Below are 22,450 nucleotides of genomic sequence, written 5' to 3'. Positions count from 1 at the left end.
CATATGCGAGTTTTAGATAAGATAAAAATTTGTACAATCTGAGGATTGAAGTAAAAGATCGACCAACACACACGCAAGACTGATAGGGCGCACTCGTATAACGATAACGCGATCGCTATCGCTTGCTGTTTACTTGCCTGATTTTCACATTGGTGCTGTCGATCACCTCGCCGTCGCAGTTCCATACACTGAGCCGTGGGCTCGTATGGGCCGCGTTTAGCTCTGTCTCGAATTGCGTCGGCAGGGCGCGGAACATGAACTGTCTAGCCCGGTAGACCTCGACGAAGGGTAGCTCGTACTGCAACAGAGATGCAAACTCTTGTGATTTTCACCTCGGTTTTTAAAATCAATAATCGTATGATTGTCAGGATTGGGCAGTAACTAGTTCAAAAGTAAAGTTGAAAGGTTAATGACTTTTGATTTAGTTAATTTTAAATGAGTTAATGGCTTACTTAAACTTAAAGTTATTTTTAAAACACGTGAACTTTAACTTATTAACCTTCTCTCAAATTAAAAATTTACCTATGTAAAAGAAAAAAATATATTTTCATATAAAAAAATAATATTTTTTTGTTATTTCATATAAACTTAATCTATTTTTAAAAGAGCAATCTAATTTTAAAAACACGACATTCTAATTTAATATAAATAATGCTTTTTAAAATTAACTTAATTTAAGTTAATCTTAACGCAATTTTTAACTGAATTACCTTTTTGTTCATGCAACTTTTACTCATGTAACTAAATTAATTTTAACAAAAGTTGTATAAAATTTTTGGTACCGTCAGATAGTAATAGACGAGTGAAATAATTGTAAGAGAAGTAGAATATCTTGGAGTGAGCAGCTTTAATGCTAGGTGTGAAAAACGAGGAATCTTAATTTTTCTGTCGCTTATAATAATCAAATTAACAAAAATTGCTTGTTTGAGCCAACGCGCTATTATTTATGCGTGAGTTATTGAGTATATTACACTATAATCAGCGCATTCATAATTAGTGTAATATACATTTAATAACTTGTGCAAAAATAACGGTGTTATCTTAGATAGGCAATTTTTATCAATTTAATTATTCTCAGAGCTTTATATTTATAAATTAATTTTATAAACAATTAACTTTAACTTATTTCAGTTTTTAAAAAATATTAACTGATCTCTAACCCTGATAATTATAATATACATTTATATAGATATATAATTATATTATAAATAATTACAGCACATGAAGAAACAGTTTTAACACGCGTAATAATCTTGATCTATAAATATATCAGAATTACACATTACAGTATAAAGCATAGTAGATTTTAATTTTCCGTAAAATTATTTTTTATTTTGAATTGTCAAGTAATTGATCAAACATAAATTACTGTATATTTTTGTCGGGATAAAGAATTGTTTTACGTTTTAACTACGATTGCATTTTTGATAACTAACATTGTAAGTGATTGGATATTTTAACCAATCACTTACAATGTTAGTTATCAAAAATGCATTATTATTAAATCTTCGCTGTCGCTAAAAGAATATTATAATGCTTCCTCACATCATGTAGCATAACAGGTAAAACACTAGTTGTAAAACACTAGTTTCTGATCACGGCTGATGTACGTGACACCCAAATAAAAATTCATAGCTGATGCATAGCATCATCAGCAGCAAAGATGCTAAATGTCTGTAGGCAGTGATTGATACAGCAAACATAGTCATTAAAATGTCAGGCAAAGAAAATTAATAACTGGCTATAATTATCCGAATAAATGGCTAGCTGGAACTTGCGCGTACCACAGTCTTTCGTTTGCTAGACAGCCTGAGCAACAATCTGATGTTGTTTATCAGAGATGTGTGTCGAATTAGAATCACGTCCACGCAGCCGTCGCCCACGTGACAGTGTGGACTGAAACCCATGGGACTCCTCGAGCACGCGCACGACACGTTCGCTCCATTTACCATAAAGAACTTGCCTCTGACTGTCAACCACCCTGTGTGGAAATACGGACATATAAAAAATTCTAGCAGTTTTGTAATCACAACATGTATACTAGATTTCTATTCTTTTTTAACACTTACTGGAGATTTCCTCGTCGGGAATGCTGTTGTGCATGTGTTGTAGGCAGCGTAAGCAGTTCTTCATACACCTGGTGCTGCCCGCCGGGTGACACGGGTCAGACAGCAGCTCGATTTCACCCTCGTAACCCTTGTTTGCTAATATCTTTTTAAATCCTAGAAACAAATTTTTAAATCGAGAATTAGAATTATATTTTGTCCACTAACATTTTTTATTTACTAAAAGGATCAAACGAATAAATTATATAAAAATAAAATTATGAAAATTCAAATATTTTATTAAGATCAAGGAAATTATTTTTGAGAAATCAAAATGTTAATCTGAAAAATTGAAATAGTCAACAATGACCGCTCGGTACTTCTAGTACCGAGTTAAGTTAAATAATTCCAAGTTCTGCTTACCTGACCAATCGTATCTACGGGGTCCCATCCAGCGAAACTTTTCACTGTCGCGGATCACGTCGCCCAGATAACCGTAACTGAGCATGCTGGCGTAGAGCCTGAGTAAGTTGTGATTATTGTGTACCGACGAGATGTCCAGACCGATCGAGTCGCCGAAGATGATGTGTATGGCGGCGGTTTCTACGTCGGTGGTGCCGTGCAAGCTGTAGGCGACTGTATCTGTGCTACCGCTGGGTATGACGCCGACCGACAAGGCGGGACTGGGTAGCCTGGCATCAGGGTCGTTGGGATCGATCTGCTGATCCTTCGCGGTTCTCAGAATCAGCCCGTTGAACACCTCGGCGAAGCTACCGTCACCACCGATGCACACCACCGCCTGCAAACGCGAAAATCCAATTTAAAGACAAATTGAATTTTTAACTGTTGTTATATATAGCTAAAGACGAAGCCCTCTTGCACAATATTAGAAATTTACATTTTTGCTTATGTTAAAAATAAGCGTTTATGTTTTTACTATATAAAGTGTCAATAATTTGGCGAAAAAAAAATTTTACAAAATTCCACACAAAAAGAAGTGTTACGAAACTTTACATGAAAATGTTAGAATTGGAACGCTTTTGTAAATTTTTGTATTTTTGTTGTACAATTTTTACAAATTTCTCGATAAAACTACGTCAAACTACAAATGAAATACAACATTTTACACATTTCTAGTAGCTTACTCTGGCGAAAAAAAATTTCTATGAATAATTATAAAGTTCTACTAAAAATAAAAATTTTACTTTTTCTTAGAAATATTTGTTTTTAATTGTAGAAATATTTATTTTTCCGTAAAAATATATTTTTCTAAATTATATATATAATTAACAAATGTGTTCCAATTGTAGCATTTTGGTAGAATTTTTTAGAATTTTTCCACAGGTATTCTAGGGATGTATAATTTTTTTATACATTCTAAATATATTCTTTCTTAAGAAATAACTATTTAATATATTGAACTACATAAATTAGTCATATTCAGACTTTTAGTTTCACAATTTTCTGTGATGGATAAAATCTGATGTATAAAATTGTAAATCCAAAAATTTGGATGTGACTAATTCATGTAGTTGAAAGAATTAAATATTTATATTATATGAAATAAAATTAAATATATTTAGAATGTATGTATAGCAAATTATACATCTTTATAATATTTCAGATAATTATTGAAATGTCCCGAAGCGTTTTATATAGAAAAAATTTTATCAATATACTCTAGTATATAAAATAATAATACAAAAATAAATCTGGCGATCTGTGAAAATTTCTAAACGACTTTTAAACTGGTCTAGATTTTCTAGATTTATGTAATAGGTGCAAATATACTTATTTGCCGAGTTAGAGCGTTTGTATCGGAACTTCCACGGACGTACGTTTATACGGGCCTCATATGAAAGTAATAGAAGCTAGCCTTGCAAGAACAGGACACTCACATGTAGGTCATTCAAGTCGGCCGTGAGCAGAGCGTCACGAATGTGACCGGCGCGCTCCGTGACCATCATCTTTGTCTCGATACCGGCAATGGTCATGAGAGGCTGGACAGCCTTCTCCCAGATCTTGACACCTTTTTTTTTACCGCCTATGGGATTGATGAACAGCATCACCTTCCGCGGCCGACACGTCAGACCTGAAACGATCGGCTCTGTAATTTGAGTTCGATTTTCGATCTCTCTCTCTTAGAATTTCTTGCGCCTCGGCCTTTTAGTCCCCCGACTTTGGAAATTCTTTTAGTTTTTAATTTTTTTTCTTTTTATATGACGCAAATAATTTTTTAGATTTTAATTAAATATTTCTTCTTTTTGTATCGCATGAAGGGGATTAAGTTAGAATAAGATTGAAAGAGAAAATTTCCAAGTATTAGAAGCAATCTGTTTCTACAAAGTCACGTATCTTATCGTGCTAGTTGATAAAAAAAGATCTGTTTTTAATCGCAGGGAAAAATCTTATTATTAGATTAGTACGAATCGGACGAAGATTTTTTCTCTTTTTTTAAATCGATTCTCTTATCGTCATCGTGATGTAATCAACTTCGGCCGTTTAAAAACGGAAATGGGTCAAACGGAGACTCGGTGGAGGATGGCAGGCAGGATTTTAATCATGTAAGTGTTCCGATCGATTCTCCCTTACAGCACGCGATGCAACGTCGATAATCGAACAAGGTTTTTTTTTGCGAAATCAACGACTACACGGGCATGGCAAACCCTCAGAGATCAATACGAGTTGTTGGCTCTCGAGAACGATCGATAGGGGTAGTTTAGAGCACACCCACCCTGTTTTCTCGTCATTCATTAAAATTTGCTCTCTCTTCCTCTCTTTCTCTGTCTGTCAGGGCCAACGTGCAGCGTCGCTACGTCTCGAGCAAGCCGAGAGATCGCATCTCGCTTAATTCGTTTTGCAATGCTCCTTAAGCGGAGCAGCGATTCAATTTAGCTCGAGAAATCTAGAAACAGCGAAATGGAAGAAACTATTACAGCAACTGAAATTGTTGAACGACGAAATTATAGAGAGTAAAGGGGGCGATTTAAAAAAAGTGTTCGAAATTCGAACGTAGCAGCAATTTCCGGTTCGGAAACCGATAGGCGGAGCGCCGCGCGGCGAATTTAATTTGGGAACTATTGAAATTCGCGGAATTAGGTCTGCGATAAAAACTTTTCGTGCAAATTGCAACTAATTTGCCGGCTACACAGTGCTATCAAAATTTTAGGGTCACCGCGTATGTTCTCGCGGCGCGAAACCTTTCATCGCGATTTACGTCGATTCCAACTGGGTTAACTGGCTGCCTAGACTTTGCATTACTAAGTTTCTGGCTTTAATCGCAAGGGAAAAAGACTTAGTGGTAGAACAGCTGTTTATCGTAGAAATGTTTTGCTCTCTGATGCAGCAATCAATAAGTTGAAGGCTTATCGTAAAAGCTTATCTTTAATTTATCTTTAAATCTATTATAATATGTCTACTAATCAATACGTGTAATTTCCGTTATATATCTCCATTTTTTATATATAATTATGTAAAGCTTTCAGTTTTTTTTGTCTTTATAAAGCACAATTTTCTTTTTTCCTTTTTTAAATTATGAACTTAATCTAATTTAGAAATAATTGTTCTGATTCAGTGTAATTTTGCATTTGACTGGAAATCCTTCTCTTTTCTTAACTTTCTAATTATTAAGAATAGAGTTTCTAGTTTCCTATTTTCATATTTTTCAATCTTTTCTAATATTTTCCTAAACCCGTGTTTGCTGTGCCACGTTGTGTGTGTCATAAAATTTTATTTATTAAATACTATTAAAATTGTAATAAACTTTAAAATTAAAGCTATAGTAAAATTTTTTTGAAGGTCGTTTCTTCCCACGACTTCCACGATTTCAAGGATAAATTCAAAGAGAAAATTTTTTACTCGCAGTGTTATTTTATCTACTAATAACATGTTATATTAATATTATGTTTAGATTGCACCGCAATGATATCAACGGTGTTGTAGGAGCTATTGTACATACATAGCAAGTTCCCCTTAATTTATGCGTCACATTAATTCCGTGATGACTAGTTTGATAGACTATTTTCCTCGTGTCTCATTATAGGCTTATTTTTCACTCAGCAAGCAGGTCAAAGTGAAGATATTCATTACTCTTTATCTGCACAATGAAATAGATTTTTGCGGACTTTATGCAGTTTAAGGACGTACATCAAATTAGTATAAATTATTATATTTTAAAAGCATTATCAAAAATGCAATAATTTCATGGATTGTTCTACTGTTACGTTTAAATATCTATATAAAATTTGAGCTCAATTCTCAACATTGATTTAAAAGTTATTTAATTTTTTGTTTACACTGAGAGGAAAAATATCTCACAACAAAATTTTACTTAACACAAAAAAATTATTTATACGATGGGTCTAAATAGCTTATTTACTTGCAGCCAAGTAAAAAATTTCTCAGTTGAAATATTTATGTAAATAAAATAAAGAAATAATTTTTTTAATAATTTTTTCTTGCGGTTCTAGAAAAAATTTACTGTTAGTCTATTTTTATATTCAAGATTTAATCTAATAAAACAATTTAATTTAATTTAATAATATTAGTTTAATTGTAGAATCATTATTTAAATGTAAAAAAAGTAGAAATACGAAATTATACATTTCAAGGAATATCTACTTACTTAAAAATAAATATTTTTACGTAAACAAGACAAAATTTATTTTTTTTATCTAAAAAAAATTTTTCTCTCAGTGTACTCTTTATTTTTACGTAAAATTGCGTTTTAGTGTTTATTTGCGAATTTAACGAGAAAAAGAGCATTACAAAATAAAATTTTTTATATATAAATATACTAATAAAACTTTAATAAATATTCACGTTGAAGTTTAATTGGATTCATTAATTTGTTTAAAAATTATTTGACTAAAATTGCAGTGAATGTGATCATTTACTGCATAAGTCATTATAAACCGAATTATTCGTTGCTTCGCTCTTGGAAGTTGATTTCAGGGCCAAAATTCGGATATTCACAATCAAAATTCTTGTTGATTAGGAAAAAGAAGTTCACAATTTTTAACTGATATTGTATAATAGCCGAAAAATTCTTAACATGTTTTCCGCTCGCAGGCACGACGTTCAGCTTCGTTTATCGCTAAAATAATACGTGTGCACTTTCTTAATCGCCGCACGCGGGATGTAGAAAATTACAGGCACATATCATTAATTATTATTTCTTCATACTAATTGCCCCTCGGACAGCCTTCGATACGGAGTTGGTTCTTTCGTATTACATACGGCCGTAAGTTTTCGATGTTAAAACAACGAGCTTTTTTTTTACTGCGTAACTCACCTTTGTAATTTTTCATTTGATCTTTGCGCTCACCTCGTTTCGTAATTTATAGACAATGATCTTCTATACGCCTCCTCGCGCGCACATATATACGTCGCAATTCTAAAATTATTGCGCGGCCGAGAGATTGACCGTCGTCGCGAGACGGCTCTCGCGAGGTCTCGAATGAACGCTCCGATGGATTTAGAATTCACCGACGGTGAGAATCCGATCGCCGATCGGCGACTCACCTAGGAGGTAGTTGCGAATGGTTTTCACCCACGAGGCAACCTGCCTGGGGTCCGTGTGGCTCATCGTCACGCTGTGATGCCTCCATTTGTTCTTGGGTCTGCGTACGGCGTAGTGTAGAATGAAATTCGTCGGGCACACCGTGGTTGGCGAGGTCGGCTGCGTCGGTTCTTTTTCCTTAACGCTTACACCAGGTATCCAGTCGTCGCCGTAGCGCACCGCCAAAACGTCCGTCAGGGGCAGGGTCCATCTGGCTGCAATCAGAAAAAAATGCGTACCGTAAATTATTTGAATTAAGTAATTATTACTTGCTTCAAATATTTTACATGTTAATTCACATGTCTGCAAATTTATCGTAAGTTTATCGTAAGCGTCAAATTTCAGGTTCAAAGTATGTTAGGTATATTCCGAAACTTACACACAGAGAAAAAAATTTAGTATCAAATCAACATTCATTGTTTCATATATAAGCAAGAATATAAAATCTTGGAAGAATTTTTAATATTAAACAGACATAATTTGCTTACATCGAGAAAATTTTTCTCGATGTAAGCAAATTATGTCTGTTTAATGTATGCAAATTACGTCTGTTAAGATTATAAATTTTTTCAAGAAGATTTACATTCTTGCTTATATATGAAGTGAATTGTTGATTTGATATTAATTTTTTTTTCTGTGCATACACAGAAAGGACAATTTTCCTGAAATACAAATCTGAAAATGATTATATTGAATTATTAAAAAATTTGTATTGGATTTATTGAATTTTAACATTCTAATCCAGAAATTTTTCCTTTTTTCTAAATAAATTTTTTTGACACATTAATCCTAAAGCTTAAACCTTTTACGTATTATAAAGAAAAATTACCACATTAAAATCTTATAAAGAGAAATGCAAAAGATGTTAAGAGCAATTTGTAAAATTTTGTAAGCAGAAGGTGAAAAATGTATATATTAAATAAGATTTTTTTTATCTTATTAATGTTACAAAAAAACAATTAAAATATTATGTTAGGATAAATAGATGATAAATCTAAAATTCTCACGAAAACCAAACAATTCCAGGTTTTTTTTTCTTTTTTTTCTATTAAACGAATTAATCTTCAAGATATTAATTAAAGCCTACAACTTTGTTTTTATATCTATTATATGTCCATAGAAAAATTACCATATTTATACAGTTTGAAGATGAAAAGTCTTTTTGTTTGTTTCCTCTAAAGTTAATTTTTTAAACTTGTTTGGTTTTTGTAAGAAACTCCTTCAATTATGCAGGACTCTCGAGCGTAATAATAAAAAGTTTGCTGCAAAAAGTTTTATTAAGTATTCTAGCAAGTAGTTCAAGTTTTCTGCATAATTTTGAGAGTCTAATAAAATATAATTTTCAGATTTGTACCCAGCTGAATTTTTAGATACCTCAGTAAAATACTTCAAGAATATTAAGTTAAAACAAAAATTCGATTTGCTTATTCTGACTTTTCCTTGATGAAGTTTAGTAACATTCTTTGAAAGAACCTAAATTCTTTTTTGTCTCAGACACGACAATGAGTTTTTTTCTAAAATTTGCGGTGAACATATTTTAAGACTGTTATAAAAAAAATATCCTTTATTAAAAGCGACTAATAGACTAAAGCGACTAAAAGAAAGTAAATTCAGCAATCGCTTTTCTTAACAGTAAAATTAATGTTTTTTCGTGAATGGAAGAGCAACGAGGACGAGGATTACGAGAGTGATTTCACGAGAAGAGGCGGTCTATCGAAGCTTCCATTCGAAGCCAATATTTAATTAGAAACGCGATCCGCGTCTCCCCCTCCTTCCTTTTTTCCCTCAACCGTGACCGCCAAAACAGCGGATACGACATTTTAGCGCGAACAAAGACGCAGCTTTGACGTGATAAATGTCAACGAACGGTGCGTCGGGCGGGTGTTTATGGATCGAACGCATGTAGGCACGTGCACTTATATTATAAGTATACAATCGACTTTTATACAGATAATTATTGGACTCGATAAGGCGGCATAAATAAACTCGATAAATTTGGCCTGCATCCTTCCAAGATAGCAGCACCTATCTGCCAACGAATGCTGATCTATCGATCGTTTTATCCATCGTGTTTATCAGCGTTGCATAAGCGTTACTCATTTTTTCCATTGAGTTGTAACTTCATCAGACGCCGCAATATGTTATAGCTACGCTCGTTATGTATGCACATTGTTATTTTATTATGCACAAGGAGAAAAAAAACGGTTGTGTTATCCGGCGGATGTAAACTGCACGAAGAACGACATTCAATGCGCGCGTAAGATGTTGCGCAATATTTCCAGGTACCGTGTTAGGAGAGCAGTTGCATTGGATGCAAAAAAGTAGCAGGTCAGATTATTATTCCACGCATAAAGAGGGAAAGAGAGAAAGAGCACAGCTTCATCTTGCTTTATCACGTTCTAAGAGTGCCTGGCTATAAGACATTGTTTGCGCGAAGAGAATTTTTTTTTAAATCCATACTGAGAGAAAAAATTTTAATAAATATTAAATTTAATTAATATTCAATTTTAATAGACATTTATTTGAATAGTTACAATGAAATATTTACTTATGATGCAGAAATATTTGCTGAATAAAAAATGATAGTTAAATTAAATTAAGGTTTTCCTACTAAATAAATATTTATTTACATTTAGTAAATATTTCAACTATTTAAACAAATATTTATTAAAATGTTATAATTTTTTTTCTCAGTGTGCACTAAAATTATTTGATAAAATCCATATTGTCCCACAACCACTCTGAGTTTGAAGGTAAATTCTAAGAGAAAATTCTCTCAGAGTGTAAATTTCTCTTTATTCTCGTTATACGTTTTATTTATTTTTTTTTACAATGAAAGAAAAATATCTTAAAGCAAAAAACATTTTATTTAACAAAAGTTGTTTACTCGAGGTCCTAACTCTTAAGGAAAAGTGATTTTGATAAACTGATTAGCTGTATCAGTAACTGGTGATACTGCACGATCTAATGAAATATCAGATTACTGATATAGTAATCAGTTTATTGAAATACTTTTTTCTTAAGGAAAAAGCTTATTCACCTACAGTCGAGTTAAAAATTTCTTAACTGAAATATTAATATAAACAAAACGAAGAAATAATTTTTAATCAAACAATTTTTTCTTGCGGTAGAAAATTTCTAAAAATCATTCACTATTAGTCTTATTATATTTTATTATTTTTAGTTCGTTCGAACTCCTCTTTCCTCCGACACACGCGGAAGAGAGGATTCTCTCCTTTATATTTTATTTGACACTTCATACACGCACTTCTGGTGAATGTGGGACTAATTCACGGAATGCTAATTCACGGAATGCTTTCTTATCTCTTCTTTTTGTTGCCGATAGGTCGGTGCGCAATTGTGCAGCTAGAGTATTGGCTATTATCTCGCGCTTATCGTCCGTCAAGGCAATGCTGGTGTTTCATTGAATATCTATACACCCGACGAACGTTGCGTTCGTCGTGATTGGAGTCGGACGGCAATTTAAGGATAATTTTTTGCCGCACGGACGAGGAAGCGGATTAATAACGGCGTTACGTCAACCGCGTCGCGTCGTATGTTTGCGGCTCGGAAATATCGGTAATCAGTTCTCAAATGATCGTGATTTGCGTCATGAATTGCCGCGTGCGTGTTCACCGAATGGTGGAACTGAAGAGACATCCATACTCCAGTCACATTCACACGAGAGCGATGTAAATCAAATCAATCAAATGTCTCAAATCTGTCTGACTCGTCGACACGAAAATCAATGGCAATTAATTGTAAATTATTGTATTAGAATTATTCATGTTTAAAGATATAGATGTTAAAATCAAGATTTTTATTTTTTCTGAGCAAGGGATTTGTATCAACGCAATTATATTGAATTATAACAGAGGAGGTGGGAAATCATACGATTTTTTTTCTTGCATTAATATGCAGTTGTGGATTCAATAATTTCAATATAAAATTTTTTGCTTCTCATGTTACATTTCAGTAGCTGCAGCGTAGAAACAGGAAGAAGAGAGATAAATGAAAGAAAGAAAAAAGAAATTAACGTAGAAAAAGAACAAAAGCAAATGCAGTTGAAGAAAAAAAAAGAATAAAAATGTTAATCTAAATTATAATGAATATTATTCAAAGTTTTCTTAAACGTCCGAATCTTGAACGATTAATTTTTACACGCCGTAAAGGCTTTCAAAAAATCAAAGTAATCAAATATGTAATAATCTAATTAATCAATCGACTTTCAGGCAATAATACGAATGCAAAGATGTGCATTTTGAAACGATACATGACGAGGAGATGCACGTGTGTCACTTAGCGAAATATATCTTTAGTCAACGGTGATTTGATTCTCGCGATCGCGAACACGATCCGTCGTACGTCTCGGCGATTCGTTCGAGCGCATTGTCATGCCGGCGATCGCACCTAACAAACGGTTGTTATCGAGAACCGATCCATTTGCTATGTGTCACGCGTCGTGATCGACCTTAATAAAACGACAGTTATTGTTCCGTATTTACGACTTCCTCGTGCGTCGCGGAAGACACCGATCAATTTTTCAAGCCCGTGTCAGAGACGATTTGTAATTCGCTTCAGATTTAAGGAGAAAATTTTGTTTTCAATTTTATAGAGCAATTTTATTTTGGCAAGCATGTATTTTAATATATATTTTAAATATACATATACATGTGTGTCTTCGAGACACCCGAGAAAAAAATTTTTATACAGTATATGATTTATATATATATATATATATATATATATATATATATATATATATATATATATAATTATAAATAAAAAAATTTTTTCTGGGCAGTACTTGCCATGATCTATATAAAATTATTTAGAAATGATTTTATCTTTTTCCTAGATTATTAGAATTATGTCTATCCATCTTTATTTTAGGTGAAAGAAGTGTTATTCTTTTTTTAATTATTTAAATTAGTGAACAACAACGAATGTAAAGTATTGTCCTCAGCTTCAACCAAGCTACAATTTATCCTAGCGAGAGAATTTTTTGAAATGATCATATTTCATAGATCATAAAGTAACGCATTGTAAAAATTGTTTCAAAATTATAAATGGTTTGAAAACTTTTACAAAGAACTTTGTCAATTATTTTATAATGTGAATTATGTATTTCCTCTATAGTTTTCAATTGATGTTTATTAGTATACCGATTTAAATCAAAAGAGGAACATTCTTTAGCGGATTAAATTATTCAAAGAACTTTTTTTATTTTTTATAAATAAAAATATATTCTAAATTGTTTTTTAATCGACAACGATGTTATATTAAAATTATCTTGTATATAATTTTACTTTTTATCTACATAAATTTAAAAGTAAATCATCTTTATCTTAGCTAGGTTTACATATAATTTATATTACTTTTATCTATAATTTTAAATTATCTAAGCGCAACGCTGTCGATTCTTCGAATTATTTTCGTATTTACATGGCGCATAAAATTATAATGAAGTACTGTCCTACATTTCGGCATGAATTATAAATCGTCCAAAGTGGGTATAATCAGAGGAAACTTGGATTCATGACAGCTATCTGTCTCGATTATGAATTAGTAATCATCAGTCAATTTTGGTAACTATCGATTCTCGATTTGCAATAGATTCTGTCATGGTCACCTCGACATTTACAAAAATTTCCATAATAGTGATTATTGTTGTAAATAGATTCTTTTCAAACAATTATGTTTAAATAGAAGACTCGAGATTTAACAAAATGATAAATGAGTACAAAGGTTAATGAGAGTCACGCGCGGTTCGTAATGCGCAAAAACAGATACATCTGTCATAAACAAAACAATTTTTTTATTCAATAAAATATTCGAACGTCTAGATTCTAGATTCTATTTAATTATGATTCTATCCAATTAAGATACATATCATTCTTCAGAAAAACTCATTCTAGAGACAATTAGATGATTTGTATTTGATTTTAATTCACTTCATTAATAAACTGATTTAATAAGGATCATATCAAGCTGAAAAAGAAAGGAAATCGAATTCAGATGGAATCTTTGCGCTATTTGCGTGGGAAATGCACACAAAGTTTACGTAACTATATATTTTGCGTTTGAATCGGGTCATTCCGATATTTACGTGTAATAGCGTTTAATGGCGTGTTCCGTCTCTCGCGTGTTATGCAGAACGTATGTCATGAATTTTGTAAGCAGCTCGCCGACAATAGCGCCAAGATGAAATACATGCATGGAAATGAATACGCGAATTTCACGACACAGTCTCAAATTACGTTACGTGACTGTCTGCATCATTGCCTGTGCATAATTAAGGCAGTGCAAGCGACACTAGATACTTTTAGTGTCAGTCGTTTATATAAGTAGAAATATTTTATACTATTTTTTTTTTTTAGGAATGCGTTCGGTAATAAAATAAGTAAAAAGTAATAGAACAAATTAAAAAAAATATAATATGAGCAAAAGTATAATAAGATTAACAGATAATAATAAATAAAATGTTAGAAAACAGCAGTAAGTAATAATGAATGTTTGTCGATTTTCCCAGAGTTATTGTTTAACGATTTATGAATCTAGGATTTTCCGAAGGTTATGATTAAGGATGTATATTATAATATACATTAATAGATAATTTTATACTGTTATATTTTTACGTTTGAATATTTGTGTAAAATTGAAGCACAATTATCTTATTGGTTTGAAAGTTATTTAATTTGATGAGAAAGTAGCATTACAAAATAAATCAAATTTTTTGTATGTACCAATAAAATTTTAATAAATATTTACATAAGTTTATTTTGATCTACTTATTCATTTAAAAGTTATTTATTTAAAACTGCAGTAAAATAGAATCCTTTTCTCTGTATAAACTAAATTTTTTGTCGTAAATTTTTTTTTCTTTGGAGTTGATTTTAAGACCAAAGTTCGAATATTTATGACCAATATTCGACTACTTTTAGTTGATATTTTAAGGCCAAATCCAAGGATTTAGAAATCAATATCACCTGAAATGTCAACTACAATACCAGGTAAAAATTGTCGAAGTTTAAAAACTGCAGGCTTCTTGCATTTATTTATTTATTTTTTTCCTAATCTTCAACAAAGAATTTATCAATATTTAAATTTTGGCTTTGAAACCAATTGGAAAGAATAAAACAGTGAATAATTTAGCATTTATTACTTCGTAAAAATGACCATGCTTTGCTGTAGTTTAAAAAAAAATTAGTGAATCCAATTAAACTTGTGCCAGAATATTTATTAGAGTTTTATTCGTATATGTAAAAATGTGATTTAATTTGCATTGCAAAACGTGATTTTACATAAGAATGAAGAGTAAACAAAAAATTAAGTAATTCTTAAACCGGTAAGAGAATTGTGCAATTATCAAATTTTACATAGACTTTTACTCAAACGTCATAAATTGTAATAAAAAGAATCTATAAAATTTTTATGTTTTTGGCAAGATTTTAAAATGTAACACATACATCTTAAAAAAGATAGATCATGCGTGCATAGGTCGTTAGCATACCGCAATGCCAATTTCTCACTCGCAGACAGGTTTCTCCTCTCTGACCGCGGATAAGTACCGCCGAAAGAAATAGCAACGATACGCTGAGCGGATGGAAAGTGAAAGACTGCAGGCCGTTGTGCACTTGCTAACTTGCCTGCAACGCGCGAGACTGTTTCAAAACAGCCGCTGTTAAAGTTGGCGAATCGCATCGCCGGTACGAATTTAGCAACCGCTATTTTCGATCGACGTTATTCTCGGAATATTTCCGGCACGAGTGGTACCGACGTTACAAAAAGATTTGCCCTACAAGGGCAAATTTTACGATTAAAACGATGATGGAAGTATTAACGTAATCGTCTGGAGTTGACTTGGAAGTGACGTTCGATAAAGTACCCGAAGTACGCGTAGAAAGAAGCAACAAATTGTGTTGTGTATTGCATTAATTATTAAAACATTTTTTTAAGATATTAATTGGACAGCTTCAAAATTAGTAAAAAAATAGTTGATATCTTTTGCGCGTTTATTTTTAAAATTAAAGTTTAATTGATATCAACTTTTGTCACGAGGAAAATATTAAGATTATATAGCCATATAGCCTACATGCTGTTTCTAAGTAATTATGGTGAATTAAACAAATATTTTTATTGAACAACTAAAATATTTACTCGTTTATTTTTTTATTAAAATTTAATTGATACGTTTTTTCCAAAAATTAAAAAAGATTGTTATACACTGAGAGAAAACATTTTTTTCAAATGAAAAAAATACATTTTCTTAAAACCATATATTTTGATGCAAGCATTTAAGTAAATAGACATATTTTCTGCCTTCAGTATATAATTTTGTATTTTTACATTTAAATAATGATTTTATAAATAAGCTAATATTAAATTTTTTTTTGTAGATGAAAGAATTTGATTATTTTGAATATGAAAACAGTCTAATACTAAATATTTTCTAAACTACAAGAAAAAATGACTTGATTAAAAATTATTTCATTTTATTTACATAAATGTTTTAATTAAGGAATTTTTAACTTGACTTCAAGTAAATAAGCTACTATTTATCTATCGAGTAAATAATTTGTTTGTGTTAAATAATTTCTTTTTGTTTTACAATACTTTTTCTCCCGGTTTAATTTTTTCTCAATTATTTTAATAAAAATTTGATTTACATCGTTTCTTCCATAAAAGGTTATTCTACTTTTTCACTCAATTATTTTAATTAAAGTTTGATTAATATCGCTTCGTTCAAAAACTGAAAAGTCTGTTATATTTTTATCGATTATTATTTTAGTATAATTTTAAACTATATCACTTGTCTCGAGCCTTTTATTCGGTTACTTTAAAATAAAAAATTTTTACTGTTTTCTTCACAAGCTGAAAAGATGAACTATTACGTACAATTGGACGGGATGTTCAGTACGGGACGATAGTACGAGCGCACTTTACAAGGACGTCATTGTTGAATGTGGTGCGTTCACGGTGGCTGAAGAACGCGGTTATCAAGATACGCGTGCTGTTGCCACCCGTGGTGTGATTATCGCTATTTTATTTAATATTCATGGCGCGAACGCGTACGGTCGTATGAGGAAATAGAACGATATGCAAATCGCGCTCAAGGACGAGGCGAGTATCGACATGTGTTCCCGTCTACGTGAGCGGATCGCCGAAAACTTATTATTATTCCTCGTGGTATCCTTGTCTCTCGAAGCTGTAAAGCAAATCTGCAAGTGAAAATCATTCTGGACACACGAGGAAGTTTCGTTTAATTTTATTCTTTTTTTCGCTTCGCGTGCAAAGAAGAATTGCATGTGTAAACATGGGTCGGAACAACTTTTGGATGGAACAAATCTGTTTTGACATGCGATTAGAGACACTAGGCAAATATTTTTACGAATGACTCGGAGATTTAGAGAATAATTAAAACCTTTAAATAAGTTTTTGATTTATTAATATTTAAATGAACGAATTTATCGAACTTTGTTTTATATAAGTTCTACATATTTCCATTATGTATGATGCGATGTTGTTAACGCGTATAATCCGATTTAATCGCAGAAAATTGGATCTAGAATTGCAGAATTCTATCAAGAAAGCGTCCGATAAAGAATTATACTTTATCCCTTGTTTTGCATTGCAACTAGGACGACAGTCCTACCGATCACGTGATCTACTTCTTCCATTCTTTTTAAATAGCTTTGGCATGACGCCTACAGCCGCGGAAGATGCTGTACCAATGGAAGGTCAAGGCTACAGGGACAATCGGCCCCTCTTGATTCTTCTTAACCAGAACCACACTTGACTCGCGATACACACACGCGATACACACACACACACACACACACACACACACACACACACACCGATCCACAGCGTATGACTGAATTGCTTGAGTTGTATTAATAAGCCCTCGTTGGCCTTAAGAGCAATTGACCAAAGAGAGAAAAACAGAGAGAGAAAGAGAAAAAATGCGAGCTACATTTCACGCAATTATTATGTAACTTCTTGAGTACGGAAACACACGTGCGAAGCAGAGTTCATTGCGTGGCGACCCTGAAGAAGTTCTTTATGTAACGATTTCTTGCCCCCGTGATTTTTATCATGCATTAACATATGATCTGTTGGCGGATCGATAGACTGCAAATTAGTACCGAAGACTTAAGAATGTATATTGACAGTCTCTGCAAAGAGATGTAAATAAAATTTGGTTTATTTAATATAATATATATAATTTATTTGAAGTGTTAATATAAATTTACAAATTTTTTATTTGTTTTGCAGAGACTGTTGTCAATATATATGTCAATAAAATAAATATCTATATATATGTGTGTGTGTGTGTGTGTGTGTGTGTGTGTGTGTATATAAAAATAAAAGTTGTGTGAATAAATTTATATTTTTATTTAATAACATATTTTTATAGATTATTTACTCTATTTGTTATTAAAATTTTAAATTATTTTTTTACAACATCAAGAAAAATCTCAATTTTTTTATGTAAGTACTTTAAGTATTCAAGATAATTTATACAAAGTTTTTTTACGTTTTTTGTTGTGTCTGTGTAATTCCTGCAAAAGAAAATGTGTTAATATTTTTATTTATCATATATAAGTGAAATAAATAAATAAACTTTATTTATTTACAGATCAAGTAATGTCTGCATTGTATTCAATTGCATCGTAATAAAACTTGCATTAATCATTTTAAATATTTAACAAAATTTTTTTTAATAGAGATTTTTATTATTACTTTTTAAGTTAAAATATCGTAATAAAATTAAAAATTATAGCAAATGCAAAAAATAAACTATAAAAACGTGTTGTTAAATAAAAATGTGACATTACACAACGGTTATTTTATATGTATATAGTTTTAGTACTTTTATTTCATTATTTATCATTCATTATTATTTTTATGTAAGAAGTACCTTCTGCAAAAACTATACAAGTGATATATTCTGAGATAAATTTGAATGCACTCGTGTTTTTTTATTTTCCAGACTTGAAGTTGAGCATGAAATTAAACAGCGATAAAAGAGGCGGCCGTTGGCTCAATGATTATGACTTTCTTATTTGAGAAATATACAGAATAAGTGGCAGCGAGGGTGAGTCGCTGAAAGGTGAGATAGAAGTAAACAAGTCAAATTAAGAACGAATGGCGAGCAGGACGATGTGCTTAATTGCGCGAACGAGCCTTGACTTAATAAATTGTCAATTTTCCTTACAGATTTAATGGAAGTATTACATTTCTGATCAATTATTTATTTTAAGGATTAACAGAACCGTTGTTAGTGCTCCTAATACACAAAATAATCAATTACTAACTTTACTATAGTAAGTAACAATTGAATCTGGACTGTGTTTTATACATAATACAATTAAAGACGAGATGGACTATATTCTTTGTGATTTTACATACAATGAAAATAACGGCACACAGTTCGAAAGAATCAGGAATTGTATGTAAAATCACAAAGAATATAATTTCATCCAAGATCCTGCTATGAACGTACATAAGCCTATCTTTTGACATTACTAAATTCATACTTTCTATATAAAATTTCTGCAAGGATTGTCATATGCCTATTTGGATCCAATCAAGCAAAAATTTTATCAAATATGTGGGGAATTTAATTTATTTAAGATCCTTATCCTGCACCATTTAAAATTCGTTTCGCGTTTTCTAACTGATTAAATAATCAAATTTAATACAAATTCCTTGAGTTAAATAATATTTTTTTATGTTTAACTTTCATGTATTTATGTCGAAACTTATTATTTTAACACAAAAGTAGTTAAAGAATGAATTATTTGGATATAATTTGACACTACCAATTTAATAATAAAGCAGAATGATGAACGCAACTGTCCGCTTCATCGTATATCAGAAAGAAATAGATTTTATCAGATTTTGCGTTTGATTACGTATAATAAATTTATCAACTCGTGTACACTACAATAGCAATAGTTCGAGAAGAGAGCTGATTAACTTCGAAATAAAATATTTAGCGTTCTAGCCGAAAGAAGAGATATCCAATAATCGAGTTAGCGTCGATCATAATTGATATATATATATATATTTTTTTTTTAAATAAACGTTTTCAAAGAGGAGATCGACCTGGGAAAACATGTCGTCCACTCGACAAATTAATAATCTATTTTGTCACTTGCGTATTTACGTTTGCTAAGAATGGATTTCGCTGGATTGACGCAGCGTCTGTCAAGCGAACAATTTACCCTGTTAATCTTACTTCCGAAGGCAAACTGAACTGACTCGTAAATTGAGTATTCAATATCCCTGTTAAGAGCAAACGTACACGTTGTTGATGGAACGACTCGACCGATGTTAATTTTATTCTTCATTAACGCGAGCTAACTAGCTACGAAATTAATTATCGGTATATTTCGATGAAGACCGAGGAAAAACGTCGCTCCATCAAGAGTTGTGTAATAGTAATCCTGTTAATGCTGTCGACGACTCATCCTTGAATAAATGGCACTCCTGTCCTTGAATTAAAGAACATTGCCGAAGATCGAGAGAAATAGAGTTCCCCTTCATTTAAAATACAGTCTTGATCTTTAGGCGTTCACTCTTTTCGTTAAACGCGAAACACGAGTCATCGACGAGATAATAATTCAACTCATATAGCACTTGTCCATTGTCAAAGAAAATTTATTCATAGGGGATTTCATCACCGGATAATAAAACTGTTCCTCGCGTTAGTCAAGATTCAGCTGTGATTATTCGACGTTTGTTCACTGAAGAGTTTGATGTTAATAATCGAGTTTACACTGAGAAAAGAATTGAAATATTAGCAAGCAAATGTTACTTGTGACGCTTTCTCCGATATTTTATAAAAAAATTTGATTATGATAACGAAATATATATTTCTGAGAAATATTTCTCATTTCAGTAAACATATAACTTATTTTTCTTATTAATTGTTTTATTCGTTAGGAATAACATTTTATAATATTTCGTCATATTTAAGTAAAGATTTATTTCAGTGAAATAAATTTATATCTCATAAATAAATTTTTAAGTATCTTTTTCTCAGTGTAAATTAAATAATAATAATAACCTTAGTGAAATAATTTTAATTAAACGTTCTGTTAATATAACCAAACATTTAATAATATTTAATAATATTTACCCGTTTGGAAACCGTTTAGTAACCGATTATTATAGGGCTTACTATTAATATAATTACTAAATACTTGGTTATACTGATCAAATATTTGATTAAACTTATTTCATCAAAATTTGATTATTATTACTAAACTCTTTTCTTCAGTGTTTGTAATGACGATCCGAGGAACGTGTCACTCCTAAAAATGTCTCATGCGATCGATGAAATAATAATGTAGCATCCATCTACATCCAAAGGAAATTTATTCGGAGATTTAATCACTGATGATTAAAACTTCCACGTTAATCAACGCAGTCCCGTGATTATTCGACATTTTTTAAATATAATATTTTGATACAATGTTATGACGATCCGAGGAACGTGTCGAGTGAAAATTTTTCGCGCGATTGATGAGATAATAATTATTGCAGCACCTATCTAAAAGTTCTGTCGGAAAAATTTTATCACTGATTATTAGAACCATCTATGTGTTAATTAAATTATAAGTGTCAAGCATTTCGATAGAAAAAAATCTATATATAATCAAACGTATAATTATATATATGTATGTTTCCTTTTTCTTATATATGATATTTAATTTGTTTGTATATACAGAAAAAATAATTTGAAAAATTGAAAAGTAATTAGAACAGTAATTTCCGCATTGTGTTCTTTTTTTTAATACAAGACAATAAGAAAAAATTGCTCGTATGTAATAATGTATAAAATTGTATTTATAATTATATATAGAAAATTGTATAATGTCGCAATTTTACTTTTTGTAACACAAAAACAATGTAAAAGTTATTTGTGAAATTATTTTCTAATTATTCTTATTACTTTTTCTGCATATTTTATAAATGTATAATCGTATTTGATTTTACACTGACAATGAGAGAAAAAAATTGCTAAATTTTAATACCTAATATTTGTTTGAATAATTGCAATGAAATATTTACTTATTAAATATTTACTCAATATATTCAAACAAATATTTAATAAAATTTATTAATTTTTTCTCTTATTGTTAGTGTAGGTATCAGACTTCTATCTAGGACATTCGATGTAACTACGATTCGAGGAAATTTTTCGCGTGTTCGACGGAAATAATATCCATATCCCTACATCCGAAGAAAATTCATTCGAAGGGGATTTTGTCAAAGAGATGAATTTGAATTATTTCTGTATCAATCAAGGTTGCAACCATTGCGGGTATCAAATATAATCGACTCGCGATGCGACGACGATTCCGCGTAGCTCTCAAGTGAAAATTCCTCTCTCGACGACGTCGAAGGAGAAGATCCGCGATCGACGCTTACTGTAAGGCGGTCGCTCGGTCTCCCAGATGAGCGTGCCGCGATGAAAGTACACGCGGCACCGCTTCTTCTTCACGATGAAGGTGTTGAGCAGCACCGCTGACTTGGAGGCACGCTGATCGTCGACGGAGATGTCCTGCATCATCCTGGAGTCGCTTCATCGATGGGGAATCTCGGAATAGGGCTTTAGCGCGACCGTGACGACGACGTCATCCCGGGGACAAGTACTGTTGATTGACGCACTGCAATGACGACGACGACGACGACGACGACGACGACGGGAGGATCGTCGCGGAAATCGTACGGGAAGGAGCGCGCTCGCGACGACGACTGCTCCGCAATCGATCATACACGTATCATGTACGCACCGCGCGCCGCAACTAGGTCCTGCCCGGTCGGACGC

The 22,450-nt window shown here is 31.9% G+C and overlaps 2 protein-coding genes across 5 annotated transcripts in view; one reads left to right on the top strand and one right to left on the bottom strand.

Moving 5' to 3' along the window:
* Positions 1-19,494, top strand: part of LOC105207519 (evolutionarily conserved signaling intermediate in Toll pathway, mitochondrial) — a 26,707-nt gene extending 7,213 nt beyond the window's left edge. For 2 of the 4 annotated variants that reach the window (XR_851447.3, XM_011177041.3), the window contains one exon: positions 18,602-19,494. The gene's annotated coding sequence lies outside the window, so the exon portion shown is untranslated. Of the gene's footprint in view, positions 1-10,951; positions 11,599-18,601 lie in introns of those variants that run through there. The other 2 variants (XR_851448.3, XR_005576122.1) reach the window with 2 other exon arrangements.
* LOC105207520 (ceramide kinase) overlaps positions 1-22,450 on the bottom strand; it is a 24,653-nt gene extending 2,203 nt beyond the window's left edge. The window contains exons 1-7 of the mRNA XM_011177042.3: positions 22,051-22,450; positions 7,569-7,820; positions 3,944-4,137; positions 2,469-2,844; positions 2,070-2,222; positions 1,785-1,981; positions 138-298 (exon numbers count right to left, since the gene is read on the bottom strand). Coding sequence (XP_011175344.1) covers positions 138-298; positions 1,785-1,981; positions 2,070-2,222; positions 2,469-2,844; positions 3,944-4,137; positions 7,569-7,820; positions 22,051-22,192 — 1,475 coding nt within the window. The 5' untranslated portion in view covers positions 22,193-22,450. The remainder of the gene's footprint in view (positions 1-137; positions 299-1,784; positions 1,982-2,069; positions 2,223-2,468; positions 2,845-3,943; positions 4,138-7,568; positions 7,821-22,050) is intronic.

This window comes from Solenopsis invicta, chromosome 13 (genome assembly GCF_016802725.1).
Source record: "Solenopsis invicta isolate M01_SB chromosome 13, UNIL_Sinv_3.0, whole genome shotgun sequence".
Classification (NCBI taxonomy): domain Eukaryota; kingdom Metazoa; phylum Arthropoda; class Insecta; order Hymenoptera; family Formicidae; genus Solenopsis; species Solenopsis invicta.
This window is presented reverse-complemented; position numbering and strand designations above follow the sequence as displayed.